General features: G+C 44.1%; 1 protein-coding gene across 1 annotated transcript in view; it reads left to right on the forward strand.

The window, feature by feature from the left end:
• The window catches only part of SAFB (scaffold attachment factor B), a 53579-nt gene that overhangs the window by 17163 nt on the left and 27274 nt on the right, over positions 1-9142 (forward strand). Inside the window, exons 3-4 of the mRNA XM_011943620.1 lie at positions 1964-2028; positions 2110-2316. Coding sequence (XP_011799010.1) covers positions 1964-2028; positions 2110-2316 — 272 coding nt within the window. The remainder of the gene's footprint in view (positions 1-1963; positions 2029-2109; positions 2317-9142) is intronic.

The following is a 9142-nucleotide window of genomic DNA, read 5'->3' on the forward strand; positions in this document are numbered from 1 at the left end:
ATCGCACCACTGCACTCCAGCCTGGATGACAGAGCTAGACTCCATCCCCCCCCAAAAAAACAAAAAACAGTGAAGTGTACTCAAAACCTGTAAACAAAATTAAAAGACTGGTAAAGAACTGGGAAAATATGTTTTGTACATATGATATATAAACTTCAAATGATGGGGGATAGAGCCAAAGTTTTTTTTAAGAGGGAGCCTCGCTCTGTTATTCCTGCTGGAGTGCATTGGTGTGATCTCAGCTCACTGCAGCCTCCACCTCCCGGTTCAAGAAATTACCTCAGTCTCCCAAGTGGCTGGGATTACAGGCGTGCACCACCAGGCCTGGCTAATTTTTGTATTTTTTTGTAAAGACAGGGTTTCACCGTGTTGGTCAGACTGGTCTTGAATTCCTGACCTCGTGATCTGCCCACCTTGGCCTCCCAAAGTTCTGGGATTACAGGCGTGAGTCACTGCGCCCGGCCAGAGCTAAAGTTTTTAAATAGCGGGGTGGGGGGTGTAAATCAGAAATGTTTAGAAAAGTACAGGTGATCAACAACAAAAAGCAAATGACTCAAAGCAATCTGAGTAGTCAGGAGATAAATTTGTGTTAAAACAGTATTCATTTTCTTACCTAGCATATTGGCAAAGATGAAGACAAACAGCAAATTTTTAACAGATTCAAGAAAGATTGGCATTTCTTTCTTTTTTTTTCCTTTTGAGACAGAGTCTCGCCCTGTTGCCCAGGCTGGAGTGCAATGGCGTGATCTCGGCTTACTGCAGCCTCCGCCTCCAGGGTTCAAGCAATTCTCCTGCCTCAGCCTCCCGAGTAGCTGGGACTACAGGCACAGGAGATTGGCACTTTTTAATTCACTGTTGATGGAAATGTATAAGTTAAAAAAACCTTCCTCTGCAGTTTTTTTGTTTGTTTTTGTTTTGTTTTGTTTAAGACAGAGTCTTGCTCTGTCACCCAGACTGGAGTGCAGTGGCGTGATCTCGGCTCACTGCAATCTAAACCTCCAGAGTTCAAGTGATTCTTCTGCCTCCGCCTCCCAAGTAGCTGTGATTACTGGCATCCGCCACCACAACCAGCTAGTTTTTTGTATTTTTAGTTGAGATGGGGTTTTGTCATGTTGGCCAGGCTGGTCTCAAACTCCTGACCTCAAGTGATCCACCTATCTCAGCCTCCCAAAGTGCTGGAATTACAGACATGGGCTGCTGCTCCCAGGCCCTCTGGAGTGTCTTGATAATATGTGGGTTTTTTGTTTTTCTCTATTTTTTTTTTTGAGACGGAGTTTCGCTCTTGTTGCCCAGGCTGGAGTGCGATGACACAGTCTCAGCTCACTGCAACCTCCGCCTCATAAGTAGCTGAGATTACAGGCGTTTGCCACCACGTCCAGCTAATTTTTTGTATTTTTCGTAGAGGTGGGGTTTCACCATGTTTTCCAGACTTGTCTCCAGCTCCTGACCTCAGGTGATCTGCCCGCCATGGCTTCCCAAAGTGCTGGGATTACAGGCATGAGCCATCGCACCTGGCCCTTCTTTTTTCTTTTTAAGCATTAAAAACGTGCATACTCGGGCGTGCGCAGTTTCTGTGGGAAAACATGTTCCTTAACTAAAAGGCAGCACACTTGCAACAAATGCTTTTTCCCTCAAACAGGGACACTTGAGATGGGAAGAAGGGCAGGTCTGATCCTGTTCAACCTCAGGTCTGATCCTGAGGACAGGTCTGATCCTGTTCAACCTTACTAGGAACCTGTTTTCTACACTTCCACAGCTCAGACAAGAACAGAACCTCTTCTGCTTGGGCGTGGGGCAGGGCTGTCCTGTCCAGAATGGCCTCATTCCTGGATTAGGAAGTGTCCCTAAGTAGCAAGGTGTCTCAGATGTTTATAAAGTGACCACTCGTGCAGTGCTCAGGGCATTGTTGCTTCTGTAAAGTGCGTATCATTTGATCTCATGCTGTAAATGATTCTGTCTTCAGGGCGCAAACCAGAAGAAGAGGGTGTGGAAGATAACGGGCTGGAGGAAAACTCTGGGGATGGACAGGTATGTGCAGCCTTGCGAGTGAGTAGCGTGGTAGATGGACCCGTGGCAGTCACATGATGGTTCGGTCTGGTTGTGTCACAGGAGGATGTTGAGACCAGTCTGGAGAACTTGCAGGACATCGACATCATGGATATCAGTGTATTGGATGAAGCAGAAATTGATAATGGAAGCGTTGCAGATTGTGTCGAAGACGATGATGCTGATAACCTCCAGGAGTCCCTGTCGGATAGTAGAGAGCTAGTCGAGGGGGAAATGAAAGAGCTTCCGGAGCAGCTTCAGGAGCATGCTGTAGGTAACCGGCAGTGTCTCTAGAATGTGCCCTGAATGTATCAGTTCCACAATTAAAAAGAGATGATCCGTTTCATATTGGGAAGTAAGTTGTTCTATAATGCCAGTTCAGCAGAATAAGGGTCAGTTGGTTCAGATGATTCTGAACCAATTTGTTTTGTTGAAAAGTGATGTCTTATAACATACACACGTACTTGCCATCCATTTACGGCATACAGTATGAGACGTTTTGAGGACAACCATTCATACCCTTCCTGTTGCAGGACTTGATCTGTGGTGTTATGGCCTAAGTACCTTGAAAACACTGAAATAGGAAGAGGTTAGAAGTTGGTGTTTTCCTGTTAAGAAGCAGTTGTTGAGCTGGGTGCCTTGATGCACTCCTGTAATCCAGTGACTCAGAAAACTGAGACAGAAGGAGCAGCCCAGGGGTTCAAGGCTGTACTAAGCTACGATTGTACAGTTGAATTCCAGCCTGGGTGGCAGAGTCTGACAGAAGCCTATTTCTTGCTTTAAAAAAAAAAAGAAGAACAACAACAACCAATTGATACCTATCTTAAGAGTTAACCTCTAATATTAACCTTGATATTGTTTTTAAACCTAAGCTTTTTTTCTTGTTAAAAACATATCAGGTGGATAGTAAGATTATAGTGGGTAGTATTTCCTGAATACTACCTGCCAGGCATTGGCATTATGCTCTTTCTTTCTGTCTTTCTCTCTTTTTCTCTTTCTTTCTTTTTTTTTTTTTTTGACAGAGTTTTGCTCTTGTTGCCCAGGCTGGAGTACAGTGGCGTGATCTCCGCTCACTGCAACTTCCGCTCCCTGGGTTCAAGTGATTCACCTCCCGAGTGAGTAGCTGGGATTATAGGCGCCCACCACCAAGCCCGACTAATTTTCTTGTGTTTTTGGTAGAGACTGTTTTCACCATGTTGGCCAGGCTGGTCTTGAACTCTTGACCTCAGGTGATCCGCCTACCTCAGACTCCCAAAGTGCTGAGATTATAGGTGTGAGCCACCAAGCCCAGCTTGTACCCTTTAATTCTTCTAATAGCAACATGAGTTACTGTTGTCCCCATTTTCAGTTGAGAAAATTGGGAAGGCAAGGACTAAAAAATCTCCAGATGACACACAGCTCGTAACAGAATAAGAACTAAGATCAGGCTAATTCCAGAGGCCATGTACTTAACTCACGTACGACATTATCTTGGTGCCATTATTTGATACTAATTTCATTTACCTGATGATTAATATTTGTCAGACAGAAAAGGTGATGCATATGAGAAGCCACGGAGCGTCTCTGTGGGGCCCTTTCTGTGTTGACTGGTGGGGGGCCCTGTTCCTGTCCTGGTCCTCAGGTCTTCCACAGTGAGCACTTCTCAAGCAGTCTTGGGGGACGGAAGCCTTGTTGTATGCCAGTCAATCCACTTCTGCATTTCCTCAGAATGCTTTTGCATTTCCTCTTGGAACTGATTCTGAGTATCCTTAGAGGTAGCAGATTGTCATATTTAAATGGAAGATTTGAGTCTCAGAAGTGGCTGAGAGTTACTCTGATACAAATAGGGTGTGCAATTTTTGGTGAGTCCCATTCACCAGCTTCTAAAAAGGAGTAGCAGAAACACTTGCACAGCAGCAGGAGTTACTTACCCTTCCTAAATGGCTGCATCTTAAGGCTGTTTTTTTCCCTCCTAAGTAGAAAATAATACATTCTGTAACAAAAGCTGGAAACATCCTAAATGTCTGGAAGCAGTATAGTTTTAAGAGTTGAGGCCAGGTGCGGTGGCTTGGCTGGGCACGGTGGCTCATGCTTGTAATCCCAGCTACTCAGGAGGCTGAGGCAGGAGAATCATTTGAACCAGGGAGGCGGAGGTTGAAGTGAGCCAGGATTATGCCACTGTATTCCAGCCTGGGTGGCAGAGTGAGACTGTTTTAAAAAAAAAAAAAAAACAGTTCAGATGAGGTAGATTTTTGGAGATGGATCAATTTCCGTGTTTCCCTGGACAAACCCCTTAACCTCTGCTCCTCCCTTGCAAGAGGTGTTCAGAAGATTCAATGGATGGATGTTTATCATACACTTAAAGCAGAAGTCGTCAAGTTGGCTGTCACTTGGGGTTTTTTTGTTTTGTTTTTGTTTTGGGTTTTGTTTTTGCTTTGTTTTGCTTTTTTTCAAGACAGGGTCTCATTGTGTAAATGAAGTTTTCTGAGAACACAACCACACCTATTGATACTGTTGTCTATGGCTGCTTTTGTGCTTTAGTGTCAGAGAGTCCTGACTCATCTGTTCTGTAATTCCTGAAGAATTTACTATGCAGCTCCAACAAACTGTTTCCCTGACCTAGTGCAATGCCTAGCATCTAAAAAGCACCGTATAGTTAATTATGAAACGTACCACCGCAAATAGAGTAATCAAAATGAACTAAGCACATCTGTGTGAACTCAAAGATCTCCAAAAGAGAAGTGACGCTTGGGGAGGGTTCCGAATGATGTGCTGGCCCTCGTGCAGATGTCAGAGGGGAGATGGTCTTTGGCGATTAAACACATGTGTAGCATATGTGATGACAGCTGCATGGCAGGAAGAAAGGAGTAGTGGAGAGTGGTTTTCAGTGAATGGGCTTTTGTACCTTTTGAGTCTTTTGATCATGTGTATGTCTTTCCTAATGAAGTAAAAGTGATAAAAATACATGCTGATTATAAAATATCTGAAAAAGTCTCCCCCTAAGTATATCTCAAACTTCACGGCTGTAGAGCAGGTGGCCAAAATTGGTTTCAGTCACAAATTACCTGAACCCCCTTTGTTTGGGGAATCCTTTGCCTTATTGGGCAGAGCCTACTTCTTAGAGTAAAAGCTATTCTTCCCCTGCAAGTAGGGCATAGGAGATTGCCAGTCCCGAGCTCCTATTCCCACCCTCATGCTGGGAGATACTGTTCCATTGAGGGTGGTACCTACCCCAGGGGCAGCAGGCCCCGCATCATCAGCATCCAGGTTGGGGGATCAGCAGTGGCTGAAGGTTCCACTTCAGCAGGACTCTAGCCATTGCTCCTGAAAGAACAGCCCTCACACCCTGTGCTCAGATCCACTTAGAGTATGCACTCATTTTCATCTCTTTTCTGCTTGATTTAGACTTTTTTCTTTGGTTTTCCTCTTTAAAACCTACACAGATGCCATTAGTATTAGTAGATTTCATAGTCTGTGTGCAGGTGGACATTTACGTACAACATTTCTTTCAGTTTAGCTGCAATTATACTATAATGGTGTTTTGATTTCTGCCCTGGGTTTAAAATTTTGTTGTAAATTATTTTCATAGCTGTTCACTTTTCATTGTACAGATTTATCATTATGTTACGTTACTGCTGGTGTGATGAACTGTATTTTCTCCATTTATTTTACAGATAGAGGACAAAGAAACTATAAACAATTTAGATACTTCATCATCTGACTTCACTATATTACAGGTAAACTGTTGTATGTCTCAGTAATTTTAGAATGAAAGGTCAGACCACAATTTCTGGAAACCATTTCAGACACCATACGCCAATTCCGGCTAATCATCACCACAAAGGTTGTTTCCTTTGTCAGGATTGTTAGCGGGTGTTTGCTTTCTGCTTTTCTCCAAATATAATGTACGCATTGCCAGGGACTTAACTCGGCTTCGACGAGTGGCCTCCAAGCGCTGTGGCTTACCAGCAGTGATAAAAGACATATTTTGTGGCATTCTTGTTAATTTCATTGCTGGAGGGGAAAGGCAGCCTGTCTCATCTACTCTGGGTGGCATCCCCTGCAGAAAGACAATTTGATGAGACAGCAAGAGGGAATGGCTGCCTGGGAAAGATGAATAGGGCCCAGGTGGGGATTGAGGGTAGAGAGAGCCCTGCTGGGGAAGGTGGGGTCTCAGGGGTTCTGGTCTTGTCTTTGGGAAGTGTTTTTTTTTCTGAAATTGCCCAGATTTCTTTTAATGACTGTATCATCCTACCTGTTTCAATAGCATCTATGTAAATATTAAATCTTAGATGAGAACAGATGAGTTGAGAATTTCTAAGTATGATTTTTATATTTGTGGGTCTTGAGTTTCTTTTTTTCCCCAGCCTACATAGATACAAGTGGTTAGAACACACTTACTTAGGTAGCTAATTCTTAGGAGAACTTTTTGTGGAGAAATGAAGATTGAGCCAGCTTTTGTCTGGCCTTTTTTTTCCGCCCTCCTCTTTTTAAATGTCATCTATGCTATTGTAATTAGAAATCACCTTTTGGAAAAGATCTCCATTTGCTTCTGCCAAGCAAGGGCAAGGGAGATATTGGAAAGCCAGAGCTCCAGCCTTGAGGAGGGCGCAAATCTCAAGAAAACGTGGTGAAACCCAGTTCGCTTTTAGAGCTGCTGTCTCTCCACCTGCGAATTGACACAGCCATTCCCGACTCAGAAAGGAGAGGAGGGGCCAGATCTTGTCGCTTTTTCCCGTGGGTCTTTCTTGGTCACAGTCTCCCATGTTAAAATGGGAGACCTACAACTCTCCTGAACAAATAGGAATATATTTGCTTCTCTTTAGAGAAAATGAGAAAGAATTATTCTGCCAACATTGATCATTTGCTTCAGTCGTATGGTCTGAATTCCCAGCATGGGGTAGGGTACGTGGGGAAAAAAACTGATTAAAAATACGTGAAACCATGAGGAAAGTGTACAGTTTCATAGAGCATCCTGGAATGGCAGGGCAGTTCCCAGGGGAAGTTCTAATTCAGTCACACCTATTTATTGGGTATATGTGAAGCCCCTGTGATGTGTCAGGTGTGGCATTAACTACCAGCATTACACAGATGAATGAGAAGGAAGGATGCTCCCCATGCTCGTAGGGCCTGGCCTGATGGTTAATAGTGCAGACTCACACTCATATGGCCTTTGCTCAGAGTCTGTCTCTGCTTCGTATCTGCTGTGTGTCCTTGGGCAAGTTAGTCAGTCTGTCTGGTCACAGTCTATTACTCTGTAAAAAGAAGGGTGCTACCATTAGGAGCGACCTCCTGTGACCGATGACGAGTCTGTGTGTATGTAAGGTGCTTATATTTGTGCCTGGAACCTAATCAGTGCTCATCAGTGTTAACTGGAATTCCAGAGGAGTGTAACTTGTGTGCACAGGAAACATAAAGGCTGGGGGATCACATCATGTGGGAAAAACTCCTTTGCTTAGTAGGCATAGCTGGAGTTGGGTTAGAGGGAAATAGGGAAAGCCTTCCTGAAAGGAGATGCCACTGAGCTGGATACTGAGGGATGTGGATGACTTGGCTGGATGGGGCAGGGGAGTACTGGACCTGTCAGGGAGGGAGGTGGCATAGGGATTCATTGGCTGAAGGCTGAAGGCCACAGAGGGACATGTGCTTACCGTGGACACAAGATGCAGAGAGATGGAATGGGGGTAGTACAGCCAGATGCCACAATAGGCAAGGATAGCACCAGCCTGAGTGGGCAGGGCTTCCTGGGAAGAGTCTGAATGACTTCTAGAGCTGGCCTGGTGGGGACATTGATTGGAAGAGGAGATGAAGGAGGAAGGGTATTTACAGAGGTGTTCACGCTGGCACCACCATGCCAAGTAAGAGCAGGAGTCATACCACCTGGGCCCATATTCTCTCAGTCTTTTGAATATCAGAAAGTTACCATAGCTTCATTGAGTGAAAAAGTGACTGTTAATGTGCCATGCATTCCTCTAGATGCTAACAGTAGAAAAATGAAAACACTACTCTCCTTGAATTTGAGAGTTCAATCTAGAGGGTCAGGCACACTTGTGATGAGTGCCTCACCGCGAAGTGAGACCAGTCCCAGGCCCCTGGAGAATGAATGGAGGGTGGGCAGAGTGAAGTGGAGCCATTCCTAGAACAAGCAGGTTCTCCACCTCTTGCATTTGTGAGTTTCCTTCCATGTATTTTTTAATTCCCTCTGTAGTTATTCTGGGTTTTCATTTGAATAAACTGTAGGTGTCATTCATCTGGCACAGTCTTATTTATGTTTTTTCTTGCAGGAAATTGAAGAGCCATCCCTGGAGCCAGGTACTGTTAAATGAAAAACTTAGCAGCGGGGGTTTGGAACCATTCTAGTTTTCCACCTTCTCTAATTTGAATTCTTTGATTTTTTAAAAGTTGCCTTCCTATAGTATACATTGTTCTAAAGGTTTACAATCCAAAACCTACCAGGATCATAGAGATTGGAAACCCAGCCATATCACCAGATCTGTGAAAGTGGCTCACTTCTCATTTTACAAAATGTATTGGTGAGATGAAAGTATCTCATGCCTTTTTGAATGTCAACAGCATTGAAGCATACATAGAAAGAGTTCCGGATGCCTCTCTTGAGAGGTAATACCTCTGCACCCACAAAACAGATCTTGTGATATTGGGCAGTAGCTTAATTTTGTGGTTTTTAATTGAGGCAGCTCAGGCAGTGGTAGGGAGATACATTTTAAAACAAATTTGAGACATAACTGGATTCCAGAAGAGGAAAGAGTGTCTTCATGAGAATTCCAAATACTGTTCACTTTCTGGACTGCAAATATCTCAGAGCACGGATGGAAGAGATTCTGGTTTTCATGTTGGACTGTTCTGTTAAAAGAAATTCAAAGAAATTTGGAAATTGAGCTGTTCAGTGAATGGTGATACATTCAGTTAAGCACCTTGGACTCTGGAAGCTACATTTGGAAGAGTCATATCCAAACGACGACAGAACGAAGACTGTCAAGAATCAGCCAGAAGGTTTTGGGGGTTAAATCTCTGGGATGCTTTTTTCTTCCGTGTAGCGTAGAGGCTTACCTAGAGGCGGTCGCAGCGCAGGTAGTGTAACCAGTATAACTTTGTGTAC

The sequence above is a fragment of the Colobus angolensis genome, unplaced genomic scaffold (assembly GCF_000951035.1).
Source record: "Colobus angolensis palliatus isolate OR3802 unplaced genomic scaffold, Cang.pa_1.0 Scaffold22, whole genome shotgun sequence".
Lineage (NCBI taxonomy): Eukaryota > Metazoa > Chordata > Mammalia > Primates > Cercopithecidae > Colobus > Colobus angolensis.